We start from the raw sequence: 19,133 nt of genomic DNA on the forward strand, positions 1-19,133 counted from the left end.
TTTTTTTTTTTTTTTTGTTCTTTTTTGTTCTTTTTTTTCCTCAGGCAAAAGTTATTGGAAAAACAAACTGCTTCTTTGGACATGACCAAAAACATTCTAACAGAACTAGGGACAACCGCAGTTTTTCTATTTGTTTTTTTGTTTGTTTGTTTTATTTTGTTTATTTTTTTATGAAGAATCTCTTCCCCCAAATTAAAGGTCCTATGTTTTTGTTTCTATTAAAAAAAAAAAAAAGAAAAAAACCCCAACAACCAAGAAAGGGGAAAAAGCACCTGGTGTTTTTTTCTTTTGCTAAAAAAGAAAAGATTATATATATATATGTATATTTATGAGTGTGTGTATATATATACATATACATATACATACATATATATATATATATATATATATATATATATATATATATATATATACATACAAAGGGAGACTGTATATGGCAGTTCAGATGTAGTGGGCCCTCTCTGAGAGCTGGCATTATGCTGTGTCCATCCTTGACCTCTTGACCTAATCTACTGAAGTGAAAGGAATGTTTTTATGCAGATTGGGGTTCTGGCTGTGCCGGTTTCGGCTACGGACAGAGGAGAACATCATGTTGCACCCAGGGACTTTGCACTTGTGCATTTCTCGCAAGTGCACTGTTTTGTAGTGCACTCTGAGGGTTCCCTTGTTGCTGTACATTTTGTGGCAAATGTTACACATTATCCCACCGTTGCTCACCGAAACACTGTTGAACATGAGGGATCCTGGGACATCGGTGCCCATACCTACAGCTAAGGCAGGGGCATCTGCTTTGTGGGCAGATTCCCCGCTGTCACTTGCCCCATCGACGTCGTCCAGGAGAATACCCTCATCGCTTCCTGCATCAGATTCTCTTGAGGAATGGATACTGCTGCTGGACTGGATGCTGGAGGTGGTGCTCAGGTCTAGTACCATATAGTCTTCTGCCATGCCCCTGCTGTACCCATTCATATGGGAATCCTCAGTGCCAGCAGGTGAGGAGGTGTCTTCCCTTATGTCAAGCCCCATCTGATGCTGGGCGCCATATATCTTCACCAAAAATTCATCACGGAGGTCCTTACTAAGAGAAGGCTGTGAAGTGTCCAAGCCCATGTCATCCAGTTCTTTGGTCAACAGTTTACGGTGCAGGTTTATGTTAGCACTGTGTCTGGGAAAGGAAGAGGGAGGGGAGAAAAGGAAAAATGTACAGTATTTTTGATTAAACATACAGTCAACAAGCACCAAATCCAAATTATGATTTACTGATAATTTCTCATAAAAATATCCTCTATCCATGTTGCTTGGAAATTTCACTCTTTCTATAAGTGGGCAAATTGCAACATAAAAACTAAACAAAACAAGCAAATTCCCCCCCTTATTGTTTTTCTTGTTAGCTGCTGCTCCTCAACATTAGACTACAACAGCAGCTACAGGCCTTTTATTTGAAATTTAAAAAACAATAAATTGTACTAGCAGAAAGTACAAAATGATCTTCTTGATTCCTGAATCCCTGCTGACTTTCTTTCTCTTCAAGAGGCAAAAATATTAATATATGGAATGTGTGTCTAGCCATGTCTTTATATACTTATTCATACATACATACATAAAAAGATGTTTATATATATATATATATATGTACTCACATAACTCTGTAAGTGAAATACCTGAGCAAAGTAAAATAAAGGTAACCAAATAAGGCATTGTCAGAGGTCCTGATTCTGGTAATTTAATTCTTGTATAAAGGGATCCAGAATCAGGCCAAACCAAGATGAAGAAGACTTGAGGGGTTTAAGAGAACAAGTCTTTGAAATCTACATGTAAGTTTATGAAAATCTTAATCAAAGTTAGTGGTTTCATCCTTCTAAGTTGTCACTGCCACTCCTCCTTTCCTTTTCCCTGCACTGTCTGCATGCAGTGCTGATTGACTCAAGCAGTGTAATGTCCAGCAAAAATCCCTATTATTGGCAGTGAGAATTTTGCCTCAAATTAATCAAAAAACTTAAGCATAGTTTGGTTTAGGTATTTGCTGAAGTTACTGCAGAGATTCAAGACAATGGAAAACTGTCACTGATGGAGGTAGATTTTAAACCAGATCCCAAGAGCTGCAAATTAAAAGACTCTAAAGTGTTTTACAGGATCTGGGCCTTTGCTCTCAAGAAATACAGCTCTACGTTTGCAAACAATGTAAGCCTTTGGGTTAGTAAATGTGCAAAATAACCTATTATTTGAAACTGAATTCTGCTCTCCACTTTTGGCAAAGGCTTTATTCATCCACTGCAGTAGAACCTCACTGATTTGCAGCAGTGTCAGGAAACCCTCTTTGAAAAACCGCATTTTCTGAATTAATGATGCAACCAACAAACATGACGGACACCAAAGACCTCTGAACATAGAACATGCTCATTTTGCTGAAGTGCTTAAGTAGAGGAAATCAGTGTAAAGTTTTCAGTAATAGAAAACTTTAGGGTTCAGTTTTCAGAATGTGCAGTATTGCTAAGGAAATGACAAATATTTATTCAGTTTCTTTGGAGGGTGGCTTGAATTTCGAGTCAGCAAAAAAAGAATTAGCGAAGTTCTACTGCATAACATTCTTTGCAAGCTAAGGACCCAAACCCGCAATTTACAACATGCAGACTCACCAGTCTGTCTGCCCATTATAAATTGCAGATCAGAGCCCAAATGTAGGAGGGAAAAGAAGAAGGGGGTGGGGAGCGGGAGGAGGGTGGGGAAAGAGAGAGAGAAAGAGAGAATTTTAACATAGGAATAGCTTAATTTGCAAAAAGCACTAGGTACAAAATTGGCAAGGGAAGACATAACAATGATCAAATATTTTACAGACATTCAGGTCCTTCATTAACAAAAAAGGGAGAAGAGGAACAATAGCTATTAGCAATATGTCCTTATTGGAAGCTTTTATTTTAAGAAACCCTTTAAAACATACCTCTCAACCAACTGAAGTCCCAAACATGGTACAGCAATACAATGCAAATAAATAAAACAAATGCAAATGTAGGAAGATTAAATTGATGTGGAGTAAATCTCTGTAATTTTCTAACACTTTGTGATTAATTTATCTGTTGCACATAACTTAAGGGAATAAACAAACAGCAATAGAACTAATCTGTCCCATTCATCTGCAAATGCAAGTAACTGTTCTCTGACATAAAACTGATACTAAAATGTAGTTTAATTGAATTGTGTGTACTTGCAATTATTCCAGTAAGGGGGTGATCTAGAACAGAGGATTTCTCTCCTAATGAGAGACAGTTGAGAGGTATGGGCAAGGGCGGAAAAAAAGTGGAGAGTATTTCTTGGTTTTGTCCCACATGGGAAATACTCTTTTCACACAAGCAAATATAGCACCATTGCTTTTTTGAGGCATAGAAGTGTAATTATGCATATCCCCACACTGCACTTAGGAAGGCTGAGCTTACCTTGTGATAAGATCAGCTTTCTAATCTTTTGCTAAATTGAGATCACAAAAGAGAGAGAGGAGCGGAGAAAAGAGAAAGAAAGGGGAGGGGGAGGAGACATAGAGAGAGAGAGAGAGAGAGAGAGAGAGAACAAATTCACATTCCAATCCAGACATATCTGGTTAAAAAAAAAAAATCTGAAACCAATAAAACACAGACTTAAAAAAAAGTCTTGATTGTGAACCTGGTTTTTGTCAGCTGTAATATCATTTATACTGTTGTCCTGATGGATACTGACTCAATCACACAATACAGAAAACATAAAGCAAATTAATAAAAGTATATTCACACCATACCGATTATTATCCACAAATGAGTTCTGAACAGATGCATGCAGTGCACATACATGAATGATGAACGGTGGTCCTGATGGTCCCCTGCCTTTCTGGTTTCAGATGGAATATAGCTCTGTGTAAAGTTGCTAAGTGCAGTACAGGAAACGCGTACTGTGAAGGCCTGTCCACACTGACCAGAGTTATTAAATGACTGTAAAAGCACATTTGTGCTTATCATCATAAGGCTAACTGAAAACTACTCATAAAGTACTCATGTGTGTACTTATAATTTCTCCCCTTCTCTCCCCTCTTCACTCTTGTGTTATGGGAATTTGTTTCAGCATACAAGCTAGTTAGGAAAACTGTAATTGTTGCTTCCATGCATTTGTGCCTTCTATTTCCTTGGTTTTGTGCTGAGAAAAACAACAGTCAGGCATGCAGTGAAAAAAACTTCAGCATTCACTAAATGAAGAGATGAGAATAAAGTGCCATGTTAAAGAGGGGACACCAAGCCCCAGATAGATAAAGGCCATTCTGAGAAAGACCAGTGGAAGGATACAAACTCTGCTGATGCTCTGATAAGAAGAGATGCCTCCCTTATTAAATTCTCACTTACAGCAGTAACAATCAGTAATCTAGTTAAAGTATGTACCAGCCCATAATATCTGTCAGGCAAACGATGTGCAGAAATGTGTGGACCAGTTCTGGCACCCTGCTCAGTAGTGTCCCTTTTCCGCTGTCAGCAGTACTGTTGGATTCTCCTAATATAATTACATTGACTTTTATTCAATTAAGTGCCATTCCTAGCCTTAAAAAGAAGCTACTTTATCAATTGATTCAGGTGTAATGCAATAATAAAGATGAACTCATGGCAGTGCATTAGCTCTGCTGTTCATAACTTCTGAACATAGGTTCATTCATAGCAGTCGATTTCCATTATGCAACCACAGTTCAAAAGAATTGATTCTTTTACATTCATTTCTTAATCTATTTCACTTGTGCTTAATACTGTCCCTAAATATCATATGTGAAAATATTCTAGTGGACAAGGAGGTATAAGTTGTGAAAAAAATTCATTTATTTAGATACTGAAGTTTTGAGATCTTGTTAAAAACCCCAAAGTCTCAGACCCCCTTTTGCATACCAAACAGACATTTTCCATCCTAATACAACCCCTTCTCCTCTGCTTTGTCACTCCCAAACCCTAGGAGACCCCTATGAGCCCTCAGCCAATGCTAACCACCTGTCATATTCTTCATCCGCTCCTCCCCATGACACCTAAATTTTCTTGCTTCAGCTATTCTGTTCCCTGATGTGATTTACAGAGTTCCTTACGTCTTTCTCCTCTGCTCCAAGGTATGTGTAAATAGTGGTCCCAAAGTAAGCTGAGGCACAGCTTAGGCAGAGTGATTTGTGCCAATACATGAATACTGCCATCAAACAGACAGAAAATCTTGAAGCAAAATGTGCCAAAACCTGCCGAGCTTCATCTTGCCATGGCTTCATTACTTCTCATACCTCAGCTAGCTAATTTAAGGCCATCTCTTGTGTCATTTGCAACACTTCAACTGCTGCTGTATCTGCAGGGACAAGAACTTAAAGAACATAAATGATTGGGAGAAATAAATATATGTGTATGAAACAAAATATTTGACCTAATTAAATCCTTTGAAAGCCTCTGGACTTTCCAGATTGTTCACTTGTACATCAACTACCAGAATGGCATTTGATCCTCACAGTGGAAATGTTGTGTAGAGAGAACTGGTGATTGAAGTCTTCCAGACAGAAATATGCCATCAAATGAGTTTAACTAAAGGCATATCTCACTCTGCTTCAGTTACTATACCCATCAGTTCCTAGGGAACAAGGGATGGTGAAGAGGGTTGGTTCTGAAAATACTGTCTGGGGCAAAGAATTTCCGAATACCTGTTGAGGTCTGTACTACATGTCAGATACCCATAAAAATGAAGACGGTATTTTTTCCAAGATGCTTTGAAATGTAGCTTGTTGTGGCAAGGAAGTTTGAGCAAATTCTAGGACCCAGAATATCTGATTTTTTTTGACATAAATACCACACTTTCCAAGTTATTGTAATTAATGACTTAGATGGAAGGCAAAAGTATGTGCAAAGCTCTCACTAGACTGAATTTGGCCATAAGAATGGAGCAGTTCTGCCATGAGGATGATAATGATAATGATCTTACACATAAGATGTGTGGTTGTGGTGAAATGTCAACCTCTGAGTTCACCACTGCCTTTTCAGACAGGAATATCAGCAGCAGTGCAATGCAGAATCCTACAACAGTTACAGAAGCTCCCTGATTCTGGGCATGATCCCACTTGTGGTACTATTTTCCTTCTCTTGCACAGTTCATGGAAGTATTCTTTCTTTAACAGAATTCATTGTTGGTTACACCCCGCCTACTACTTGCAAATTTCTTACTGACAGATGCACTATGCACCAACCGAAGGAAGGGGATTATAAGCCTAGGCAATATGGTCAATTAAATGTACATTCTATTTACAGAGATAAAAATCCTGACTGGGATCTCTTTAGCAGTTTCCTTCTACACTTGTCAAGGAATCTGATTTTGTAAATTTACTGTCCTTTTGTTGGAAAGAAAAAATGAAATGGCCACTTTAGTTTAGTTTTTTTATTTAGTCAGTCTTTTAATGTCATTTTGAAGTGAGTGAGAAGGAATTTATCAGAGTAGAATTTGTCCTGGTATAGAAATTGGCATGAGTCCTATGGATGACTCAAGGCCAAATTTGGATGCGCCCATAGCGGCAGTCCTATCTGCACCACGGCAAACCTTGTCTCTGATGCACAGAGCAGAGAGAGAGAATTCAGATTAAGAGAGCTGTTTTTTTTAGATGTGAGCATTATAGAGGGCACAAAACCAAATGCATGAAAAATTAGGTTGAATATGTTCACAGCTCAGAACAGGACAGGCTGTTGAAAATTAAGCATATAGTATTATTTTATTAATTATTTTAGCATGAGGAAAGTATGATTATACTTAAATATTATGGGATGAGGGAGAAAAAAGGAGTGAGAATGAAAGAGATGCACATTTGTTAGGGACTGTGTAAACCCATTTTCCACTGCTTGATGCAGTGAGACAGAAAAGCCAAGCCAACTGATGTCCCAGTTAAATGTTCTAGCTACTACTTCTTGTCTGACTGTAAATGACAAAGCTCCCTGATAAAGATCTCAGTCAATCATTGAAGTAAACAGTATTGTTCATTAAAATTCTGAAACTATTTCCACATTTCTAATTGCATCCAGCCACAACCATTCTTCCTATATTTCCAAGAAAGCCACCATCCCAATTACATACATTTCAGATATTCTGAATGTGACTTTTCTGGCAAACACATGATTTGATAAATTAATACCACCTAGCCCTACCATTCTAACACTGCAAAGAAATCACAAACAGAACATGACAGCAGTAGGCCATCAGTCTTCGGCTTTGTTTCAAGATCAAGAAGTGATCCCAGCATTAAGTAACATTATAAAATTATATTTTGAGACTTAATGCATGTAAAGAAAGCATAAAATTATTTTTTGTCTAATTATGTTTTTTCCAAGTGATAGTAGATTTGTTTTTTTTAAAGAAGACAGAAGCTACTATTGGGTTATAAAACCTGAAAACGCAAAATCTTCAGCAGTTTGAGAAGATTTTGTTAGAAAATCAAAGGCCAGAACACAATTGGCTGGTGATTTATGTACAAACTGATGAACCTCTTATTAAAGCTAGATATGGAAGTTACTGCTCTGGTTGTACAGGCCCCATAAAAGCTATCCTCCTGCTATACTTAGTTTACAACTAAGCTCTATCAATCTGGTTTAAAATATAAACAATGAAATTTTCATTGCCCCTCCTGTGAGATTTTTTTCTTCAGCTCAGTATTCAGCCTACATTTTTACCTATAATGAAGTGTAAAAGGAAAGTGTTCTTTGTTTCTCTTCACCTCAAAGGCAAAGAGAATTAAGACTTTTGGTTTTGTTTTAAATTTTCACATGATTTTAGTTGCGAACACAATTTAGTAACATGTTCTTATCTCAATTTCATGTACCTTTCCTGCTTGTTTAAGCCTGAAACTCATAGAAAGGCCCAGAATAGGTGAACACTATGGAAAACTGGAATTTTATGAAAACCCAGAATTTTATGCTTTCTCAGAATCTCTGCAGACTGAAAGTGCTGAGTTTCATGCAGCTTAAATCAAAGAACCAGAAAGTAAGACTCTGGCTAAATATAACAGTGTACATATTTATGAGAAAGAAATGGCCTCAATTCTGATATTTCTTCAAGAAAGAAGCAGCAATCATTTCTCCCATTTGTTTACGAGAACCAACAATAAAACAGTTCCTGGAATTTAATTAGTAACAGAAACTGTTAAAGAAATTATTGTCTCACTTACTGTTCTAATTTTGGCACTCTATCAGCAGTCTTTGATACAGGATTTGTTTTATTTTGCATTCTTTTAATTAAAAAGAAAAAAAATCCATAAATCTAAGCAAAGATTGTAACAGTTTGAGATCCTGATCTGACCTAAATTATAAAATTCACATTTATCTGAACAGGGACAAAGTTTAAGTCTGTACATTAGTGCTTCCATGTATTTGATCATATTTAATTTGCCTCTGAGTGTTAGGGGAAAAGTAGGTATAGAGGCTACACTTCAGAAAGAGTCAAAGCAAAAATACTACACTACCTGATAAAACCATGGCATTTCTACATGAACGAGGTAATAGCATCAGCTCTTAAGGCCTATAATTGCATAGAATCTGAAAAATATTAACCTTTCATAGGAAGAAAATTCAAAAGGTAAAATACAGTTCAGCACCTATTAAAAAAGTAAAAAACCCCAGTGCTTATTAAATACAGGAAATAAAGGACAAGTAAGTTCTTGCAAATTAAAGATGTGGAGCCCAGTCATTTCAATCCCTTTCAATATGAAACAAATCACTCACACTGGTCACGAAGACAGCTCCCTCTACACTCAAATTATTCACTTGAAGATAAGCTCCTATCAAACTCTTTAGGGGTTTAACTAATTTACTGCACAGATACGGCACGTCTGTTGTAATAACAGGTAGGATGTATTGGGGTCGACCATTTATCAGAATTAGACTTCTTTTTTCAATTCACAGTGAATTATGCTGCCTACACTGCTCCTCTTTCTCAGAGCTTCCCATCCCCTTACGGCCCCTAATGTGGCAGGCAAACAAAATTGACAGTCTCATCTTGTCAACAAGGGGTGATTCTCCTGAGAAGCCATTTAACTTTGCAGAGGAAGCAATGTATTAATGTGCCTGTCCCAGGAATGTTAATCATCTTCAAGCTCCCTCTAACTTTGACATGAACAAAATCACCAAATTTGTTTACTAAATGAATTGTAATATGCTAATAAGAGAGCATGACATATATGGTAAAGCCAAACAGATGGTTTGTTTACTCCACTTTGCAACTTTATAAATGTTGTAACTCTGAAGATGTTAGTGAGAATTATTGGTTTGTTGGCAGTGGCAAACATGCCTTTTGCATACTTAATCCACAGTTAGAGTCAGAAAACAATTTATCATCACCATGGAATGCATAAAAAATGTTAATGCAGTGATAGCATTTAGGAAGGCAGGATATTTGATTGTGTGGGCAAATACTCAGGTTAAATATGAAACTGATATTTCTTGGCAATTTTTGCTACCAAATAATTAAAAAAACCCAATCTGTCAGGCTTGGGACTTTTGAAAGGTGCAATAATTCAGTACACACCTGTTGAGGTGTTTAATGAAATGGTCCTTATGGCGTGAACAGAATTACGCATTCACAACAGTTGTGCGTGCTCAGAAGCATTGAGGTTATGGTGAACTCTTTATTATATTACTATTGTTGTCCATTAAAGATCAAAAAATGTTACAAATGAAAAGCACAACAACTGGCATACTTGCCAAAGTTGCTGAGAAACGATCAAAACTGTGTTGCAACACTTCAACCTCTCACTTTACTAGCTGCCTGGAAGCAAAACAGACTCATTACAAAATAGCCAGAACTCTTGTCTAATATCTGGACTGGCTGAGAAAGTTTAGAATAAGAGGATTTGTCTGACAGAATATTTTCTAAGTGAACTAACGCAGTGTCACAATGTTACAGGCACAAGAAGTCGTTCTACATATGACAAAGTCCTTTGATGGGCATAACAGGTGCTTAGCACTGCTGTCTATCACTCAAAAGCTTTTTCTACAATTTACACAAGCTCTACAGAGAAGTTTAGCTGGTGCAGTGTACTGCAGTCATGCATGAAGTGCTCATATCCACTCTGTTGAAGTATTTTCTAGTCCTTGACACAAGATGCATTTTCCCTTAAGAAATACTGAAGGGATGAAGAATACATGTATTAACATTTATTTTCAAACCTAAATGATCTAAATTTTACATGAACCAAGTTTTGCAATCAGAAGTTTTCATCCTTCATTTAATTTTACTGCTAGAGCCAAAAGTGATAATTTTGCAAGTTTTTGACAAACAGACCCTAAAGTTCAGCATGCCACTCATGAATTTTACTGAACTCCAAGTTTCGGTTTATGCAGAAATAAAGAAAAAATTCAGATAGATTTCCTAGTTTTCCCCTAGCTCTTATTTCAAACCAAATATTTTCTCTAGATATTGATGCACAGCAACACATTATCTCATGGTTTGCTTAGGAGTTTTACAGATTCTTTATTGATTGAACCTCAAGTTCAAAATAATAATAATAAAACCTGAGGTCCAGGGATAGTTTTGTACAATTTCAGGTGCCACAGCAAATCTGTAAACCATTTATTTTGATGAAAATGCAATAGTAATTCTCATTCCTAATGTTTGTTTGTCTAAAAACGCTGTTTTTATTTATATAATACCAGAGGAACTATAAAACCAAATATGATGTGGCATTTCAATAGGGTTCCTCTATTAGTAATTTTAAATTACTAAATAAGGACCTCTATAAGGTCCACAGATAGCTGATTATCCTAAAACCTCCTTTTATTGATGCCCCAACTTCTCAATAATTTCAATCCTCTGAGATCCTTCCATACGTGCTATTGTCAGCATTTATTAAATTCTCAACTTTTTACTCATCCACAGGAGAATGTGCAAAGGTATCTAAGTTCAGCTTGCTGTCCAAGGATTATTTTGGAAGAAACATTAGCGGCTGTCCCAGCCTGGTGCTTATATCTCATTTGAAACATCTACTCATTCCTGACCAACAAAGAAAATTTCAATAAAGTACTTTTACTGGTTTAACAGCAGTGAGCTCCTGGGACTGTCAAAGTGCTCAGTCTTTTCCGAGGAGAGAAGGAATCAGCAGCTCAAATATAATTAACCTTCCATTCTCAATGCAAACTGCCAGGCACAGGAGCTCTGCAGTCTATTAGTGAAGTTATAACGGCCAACAGGCAGAGGCAAAATTGGTCAAAAAGCTGGCTGCTGCTGTCATATTTTTAGAATTATGATTAATGACACTAATAATGTGGATGATTACTGATACGTGTATCTCCTGCAGTTTATCATATTGCACTGGCTGCCTACGTCCACAATAAACATGATGCTATCATTTACCTCTTTATTGAAGGCAATCTTTCTCTTGAAGGAGCACATTCTAATTACTTTGTAATGTTTTATGTCTTAAACATTTTGCAGCTCTGGACCTTGCCAACTGCTTCATGTCTACCATTGATTAATTACAGAATGTTTAATCAAAATTTAGAACCTAATGCAGTCATTTATGAATGCGCTGCAGTGCCAAGATAGTTAAGCTGCCGTCCCAAGCTTGGAGAGTGCTGGGTTCAAAATTAAATCCCAGAAATCTGGAAGATGCCAAAGATTTTACCTCGAGTGATTTGAGTTTAAAAATCTTACTTCAGTTGATGAATGACAGGCACCCACTCAAAATGAAAGGTCTTTGTTGTATATGTATGTATGCTTGCATGTTCCTATCACATTTTTCTTCTTCTTCAAATGTCTTAATTTTTCTCTTTATGCCATTGTTGCTGCAGTTGCAGCCCCTTTTCAAGCCTTCCTTGCTGCTAAAGCTCCTGCAAACACCAGTCAAGAGACTGTAGTTTTGAAGTGGTTAAACGAATGAAAAATAATTTGCAGGGACAAATACATACTTTTTTTTTAATGTGGATTTTTATGGTACTGTCATACAACCATTCACCGTTGAAGTTAAGTGTTTTTTTAATACCATTACTGAACTGCTGAAATGGATGCTAATATAGCTTGGAGTGCTAATGTCAAATCCTGGTAATAAAAAAGACAGACTGCTGAATGAAATAATTTCAAGTAAAAAATAGAACAAAAGTGCTCTCACTCTCGCTCTACACTTTTATTGAATTGGGACTGACTGAGCCAATTGCTTTAGAAGTCTGTAAAACACAATTACTAGTGAGCTGACTGACCCAGCAGTGCCCCTTCTGTGACAGAACAGACTAAAAAGGCTACAGAATTAGTGCTGTTCCCCTATCTGGCTATCAGACCTGAGAGACATCCAGTGCAGGATCTGTTATCATTCCTGCCAGGGCCCCTCCTCATGAAATCTTGGTTCTCAGTCTTGCATAACATATAATATATATATATTGTAGATATATCTGTATGCATCTTCATCTTGAAAAAGGGCTCATTTACCATCTGAGAGGGAATCCAAGTTCTCTTTCTATCCATTGTACTTTTACATCCTTATCTAATAACATAATGTATGTCTTTTTTTCAGTACACACATCCACAGGCACACATACCTCTGGTCTATTTTTATTTCCGCATATTGTATAAAACACAAAACTACAACCTAAGGTTTACAGGCAGCAAAATTAACTATGTCCCATTTATATTTTCTGTTGTAAGTGGCTGAACTGTAATTACTTTCTTTATTCCGGCATAACAAAGAAAAGGAGAGAGGGAGGAAGAGGGAAAGAAAGGGGAAAAAAATGTATTGAACTGGAAATGTGAAACACTTTTCCCTAGTTAATAAAATAAGCAATAAAGTTTGTAAAGCACTGAAAAAAATTTCAGTAACATTGGAACAACAACTTATAAACCCTATAATTTACATTTTGTGTTTTAGCCTCTTATAGTTTGACACAGACATACAGCTTGGGACTTTCTTACCCCTCTTTGCTCAAAAGAAAAAAAAAAGAAAACCAAAGTGACATAAAAAAATAACTTCTTATTACAATCTTATTCTTTCCTTCTCTTCCCCTGCTTTCCCCACACAAAACAAACCATTTTACATTTATTCACAATGCCAACAAAGTCCTACAATTCTTTCTCCTTTATGGGAGCATATATTTCTGGCAAATCTAAAACCCTTTCATTTCTTTTCCAGGTCCATTTATATGAAGCTTGAAGGTGCCTCATGGCAAGAATGTTAAATTATTTCTTAGACAGATCTTTTAAAGCAATACTATTCAGGGCAAGCTTAAATGTGAAATAGACTCTTAATTAAAAAAATAATTTAAAAAATAGTTTTTTTAGCACATGGCAAACTGCTCATTTAAAAGATGTTGCTGGAAAGCAGGAAGCACTACAAAAAGCCTTAGTTTTTTTTTTTTTTTAGAAGCAGTGGGCTTAAAACTGTTGTCAGGAAATATCCAGTGTTTGCCATTAAAATTTTAACTTGTGATGAGCCGTAAGAGGTATCTCACCTGAGATATTCCTATGTTACCTCAGGTCCCAAAAGACCATCTGAGGTACCTCTAGAGGTACCATTAGAGAACATTTTATGCGTACGTGCTGGACGTGAATGAGTGGTTTCTACTGAGGTACTACAGCATAGCATCACAAATACTGGTACATGATGTGTGGCACTGCTTGCCTGAAAAGACAAAGGATAGCAAACTTCTAGTACTGCTAGTCAGGATTAAGGGGTAGTAAAAAGCTGTGCACTGTGTCTTGCAGTGCACTTGCAGTACCTATACAGTGCTCTCTTCCTTGACACTGTGGAGCACTTAATTCTCTCTCATAACTCTTTGTGTCTTCCTTTGGGATCACTCTGAGATAAGCAGTGAGCAGTATTTTTAGCTTTACCACTAATATTTTCTAACTGAACAGTATATTTCTGAAACTATAGGCTCTACTTCACAAATTTGCTGTTACTCCCCATCATATTTGCTAATGACTAGCAGCTTGTATAATCATAAAAAAAGTTCCAGGTTTAGAGAAGTTGGATTTTGAGTTTCTTTTCCCCAGAGCCCATAAACTGACAACTGTTTTTGAGTAACATATTTTACTATGATGTATTTCAGTGGAAAATTCTCCTGTCTCACCTGCCTCAGTAGTCAAAAAGGAATTGAATAGAAATCCAAATGATCTTTGTTTTAACATACTGATCACCTGCTACATAATTCTACTTCAAAATACATTTTGAAATGTCAATCTCTGTGTAGATATACCGACAGAACTGGCATACTATCATTTAACAAAGTGTTATAGCTATTTTGAGGCATCTACACATGGTAAATTTTCCCTCTTTCAGGTTTGTTTGGGGTTTTTTTATGTGTGTGTGCTTGTTTGTTTGCTTGTTTTTTTCATTCATAAGACTTGCCTCACCAATTTTCTTACTCACATTAATTCGTATATGTCCCAACACAGTCACTCAGTTCATGTTCCAATGAATGAAACAGCTCAAATCTAGGGGAAAGAGCAGCATTGTCATTATGGGGAAAAGAAAATGGTCTCAGCTATTAATAAGCTTTGGTCAGGGTATAAGAGCTGATGAAAAGTTTACTTCTTGAATTGAGAGTTTCTCTTTTCAAACAGACATGCACAGCTGACAAATGAATGGATCATGATTGTATGTATGACAGCATTTACCTGCCTGTCTCTGTCCTTCACTGAAAGCTGTAAATCCAAAGGGCAGTAATAAATTTGTTTCCCTCACCGTTCATTATTTCTCCCCACACTCCTGCACCTGAGAGTGTGCAGTGTCTTGTTCCAAGCAGACTTTTGGATGCAGTGTCCTGGTGTTATCTTCTATGTGTAAACTCCAGCTTCTTTCACTGTGGCAGAAATCTTACAACCTTCTGCTCTTAAGTATAAAAGAACAGCTAGAGGCTTTCCCTGCAGGAACTTATGTGGGTAGATGTTTTATTTAACCCATTCCAAAAGACTTGAGGGAAGACGAGGCATCTTCATAAATGGGCAACAGCTTTACATTTACTCAGATGAATGGAAAATAATTGTCTCCCTCTCTCTGGAAAATCTGTGGTTCTTCCAGTATTTTCTAGGAACCTAGGGGCAACCAGGATATTATGATAGGCTGTTATGTTCCCTGTCCTGTCTTCCCAGATAATCTCATTCACCAAACAGAAAACACACAGAACTTATGCAGGAAACTTGGACAAAACACATTAAACATTTACACTATTTGTCACAATAAATACCAGGCAAAAATATTGCTCAATACATGTTCTGCTTTTGGCTAGTCTTTTCAATGTTTTACTTATGCTTCCCACCTATGTTAATCCTGGTCTAGCAGTTTGTTTAAATAAACTTTTCAGGTCACTGAAAATATCTTGGCTCATTTGCAAGTTCATATAAAAATGAGGCTTCTTGAACTGCATAAAAAACTGTATCCTCCCTCTCTTAGTGACATAGTTTTGTATACCAAAGCAGAACAAGAAAATGTAGACAGCAAGTTGTTTTAAAAAACAACCACCACCTCCAATTCAAATCCCAAATAAATGACTGTATGTAGTTGGGAAAAACTCCCTCCACACCAGAACTGATGCTTCGATATTTGCTCACATAAATAGACTCATGCTTCAATTTTTTTATTTTCTTTTAAATTTAAAAATCTTATTTAAAATCTACTTAAACATCTTGTGAAGACATTTTTATATGCATTCTAGTTTTAATTCTGCTTCTTCTGTTCACATTGGTGAGTATGCAATATGACAGGCAGTCTGTGTTCAACATGACTACTCATGGAAGAGGTTAGATCAGTAGATCTGTGTTATGTGTGGCACAAAATGTTTCTTTATGATACAGCTTCTCTTGGGTAAGGAAGAGTTATGTGAACATTAGCAATGACACACATCTTAGTGTCTCTGCAAGAGAAAACCTAATGGTTCATTCAATTGTATTGGATATGCAGCTAGTCTCTTTGTGAACTGCATCACGTCCAGAAGCAATAGTACAGGTGTAAAATGTGTTTATATTTTTTAAAATGTATCAGATACAATTTTTGTCTCTTTACAAATGGTTCATCAAACACCCAATGTCTTAAAATTGGATTTTCTTGTTCTTATTGGAGGAAATCCAAGTTGTATGTGACAGCTAATTATATTTGGGGAATACAGTAATAATTATCATGGACTGATGCAAAGTCTTATATTTCTTGGAGCTAAAATTGAGAGCATTTATAGAAAACAGTTCTCTAAAAACTTATTTGCAGAAGATTCCAAGCCCAGTAGGATGATTGTGTCAAGGAGGTGATAACAGGAGGCAGGTAACAGATTTCTCACATCTTCACCTCCCTTGATAATGTTTACAGTGGCTTATCATAGGTAACTGATGTTAATTTATTCAAGCACACCTGTACAAAGGCCGGAAGTCAGGTAACCAGACAAAAAGTATTTCTCTGCTTTTTCCATACAGCTACCCAGAGGCCCATATCTGCACAAATTTAGTTCTGGAAACATCAGCAGGTTTTAATAAACCACCTACAGATGTCTTGCTCCATACAAATCAAGGAGTTTACGTTTTTAAATCTGGACTGATTTAACTTGCAATCAAATGGCATGATCACACTTGACGTCAATAGTTGCCTCATATTTATTTATAAGTCACCCTGAGCAGATATTATTTTGTTTTAAAATTTATTCATGGGGCTCAATTACCTTTCCCATCTTGTGGAACACACACACATGCACGCACGCACACATGCACATGCATATGCATGCATGCTCAGTTTTTGAGAAAACTTAAACCTAAATGACAAACCTGAGTAATGAATAGTCCTACTTAAGTAGCAGACAGGCAAAATGAAAAGTTTGGGTTTGTTCTTCTGAACAGGTACATTGAGAATTTATTTATTTTCCATACTTTGAGAGAAAGGAAAACATAGTCACCTATTGTTATTAATGTTGTGTCCTAGCTTAAACCTTTATTTAAACTGACTTTAGTAGTGTCAATAGTGAGGTGCAATGGAGATTTAGCATGCACTAAGTCCAACTGAGAAGATGGCTCTATTTCTCCTCCAAAAAAAAAAAAAGTTTCTCAGCAAGACCTAATGAAAGCAAGAGGTCCACCTACCACCTGTTTCATCACTGTTTTTGACCATAAAAGTCTTGGCTCTCGTAGGTGATAGACAAAAATGAAGCCAACCACTCTAAGTTGTACCTTTCAGACCTTTACTTAAGACTTAGATGAAACTCTGGCATTGCTGTCCCATTCGGTCAGGAAATAATTCTTCCCTCCTCCCATCCAAATGTCTCATCCACTGTTCAGGATCATTCTCTGAGCAGCTGCACCTTGTGCTAAACTCAGTGTGTGCTGGGATAAAACTCATATATGAGGCTGGGAAAGAGATTCCAGGGGAATCTGACTACTGCGGCCACTGGCCTTTTCTTCTCACTTGCAGGCAAGATCTTCTCTGACTCCAGAGAGAATTCAATCCCCAAGGGCAAATCATTCCATTCAAATAGTCAGTCCTCAAGGGAATGTACCTTCTTCCCATCTCTCTTCCATCTAAAAAGTTGCTTGAAAAGATGCCTTTCCATTCAAAAGGAGGCTTATGACATTGTTTCTGACAAAATTTTTAATATTGTCTCTTTTCCTATTTATTCTCCATTGTCTTTTTGCAACAAGACTTAGTCTGAACATCATGTCTTCAGAAGAAAGGACATCTGAAGTAAATACAGGAACAGAAATGGAAGAACAGCTATTCAGGAAGTGGTTGTTGAAGTATGGATGAAAAGGTGGTTTACTCAAGTCTAGTGCTTCTAGTTAAAGAAGTCAGAAAGACTACTCTGAGGAAAAGACCAAAAAATCTAGGCATTAAGGGTGATTCAATGAGTGATGCTGCTTGTAACTAAGAAGAATGATGAAAATAGGTGCTTTTAAAAATATCTAGGGTAAACAGAGCTTGACTATTGGAAAACAGTACTGTTTAATTTTTAGAAGGGATAACAGTATTTCTGGGTCTTTGATAGTAAGGAAAAGAAGTCTTACTTTGCTTCCCTTCCTCCTGAATTGAAAAAAAACCATATGCAAAGTGGTACTCTAAAATCTTCTGGTGATCTTGACCATAATTTGCAAAGATTAGCACTGGTTGGCCAAAGATCTCAGTGGATATTCCAACACTGCAGGCAGAAGGATATTTATGCAGGTGTTGACCTTGGCAGGAACAATGCAGGAATGATAAAGGTAGATTTGGTCAACCTTAGCACAAATTGCTACATGATGCTTTCTGCAAAGGCAGGGTTTGCAGCTCTGACACAGATAAAACCCCTCTGTTGTCCAAGCAGCACTGCTTTTTCTCCTGATGCGATATGCTACTGCTGGTAACAAGCAGTCTGTATCACAACCCCTGCTTTCCAAAGCCCCTTTTACAGTAGCTCCACCTGCTGTCAACAATTTGGGGTTTTGTGTATGTACAAGGGGGAAAATTTGATTAACCTTTGATTAACTAGAGTTAAATTGGAAAAGGACTTAAGCCAAATCAGATGCCTCTAAAGGAAACAAAAATAATCAGCCAATGTTATCTATCTCCACCTAAACTTGTATTTTATTATAGAACATAGCTGGAGTTTTGAGTTTTAGCTATATAACTAGTTATACTAAGATTAACAATGTAATTAATACAATTAATTAGGCTTCATAAAATGACAAAAAAAAAAGGATAAAAACTTCACAAGACTGTAAGCTATGGAATAGTTAGAACTCTGATTTCATTTCAGAGATAGTACAGGAAGTACTGAAAAAAAAAATTCATTTTCATTTTCAAAGCAAAGACACTCCAGCTAATCAAAGATTATATGACTCAGCACAAGCAAATCACAGAGACTTTTGTAATGAGTGCAAAATGGGATGCAAATCCATTTCAAATATTATCCATGAGTTATTATTTTGTGCTGTAGGTAGCTAACCCTTATTTCTCATACAGCAATTGTTAGCAAAACACTCCTGACTTTTTAAGTGAAATTGATTTAAGTGGCTGGAAGAAGTTCTCACTTTGCAATCCTGTTAATCTAATTATCTAGTTATCTTTCTGGTGGTCTCCATAATCTGAAAGGCTGGGAACTGCATATAATCTCTCTCTCGGAAAAAAAAAAAGAGAAAATTATAGATATTCAAAAGGATGATGAGGAAAAAAAACCTAAAACAAATTTAATGGAAAA

General features: G+C 36.7%; 1 protein-coding gene across 2 annotated transcripts in view; it reads right to left on the bottom strand.

Annotated features, from left to right (window-relative positions):
• Positions 1-504: 504 nt before the first annotated feature.
• The window catches only part of BNC2 (basonuclin 2), a 230,050-nt gene continuing 211,421 nt past the window's right edge, over positions 505-19,133 (bottom strand). For both annotated transcript variants that reach the window (XM_036403395.2, XM_036403396.1), the window contains one exon: positions 505-1,165. In XM_036403395.2, coding sequence (XP_036259288.2) covers positions 505-1,165 — 661 coding nt within the window. The remainder of the gene's footprint in view (positions 1,166-19,133) is intronic.

The sequence above is a fragment of the Molothrus ater genome, chromosome Z (genome assembly GCF_012460135.2).
Source record: "Molothrus ater isolate BHLD 08-10-18 breed brown headed cowbird chromosome Z, BPBGC_Mater_1.1, whole genome shotgun sequence".
NCBI lineage: Eukaryota > Metazoa > Chordata > Aves > Passeriformes > Icteridae > Molothrus > Molothrus ater.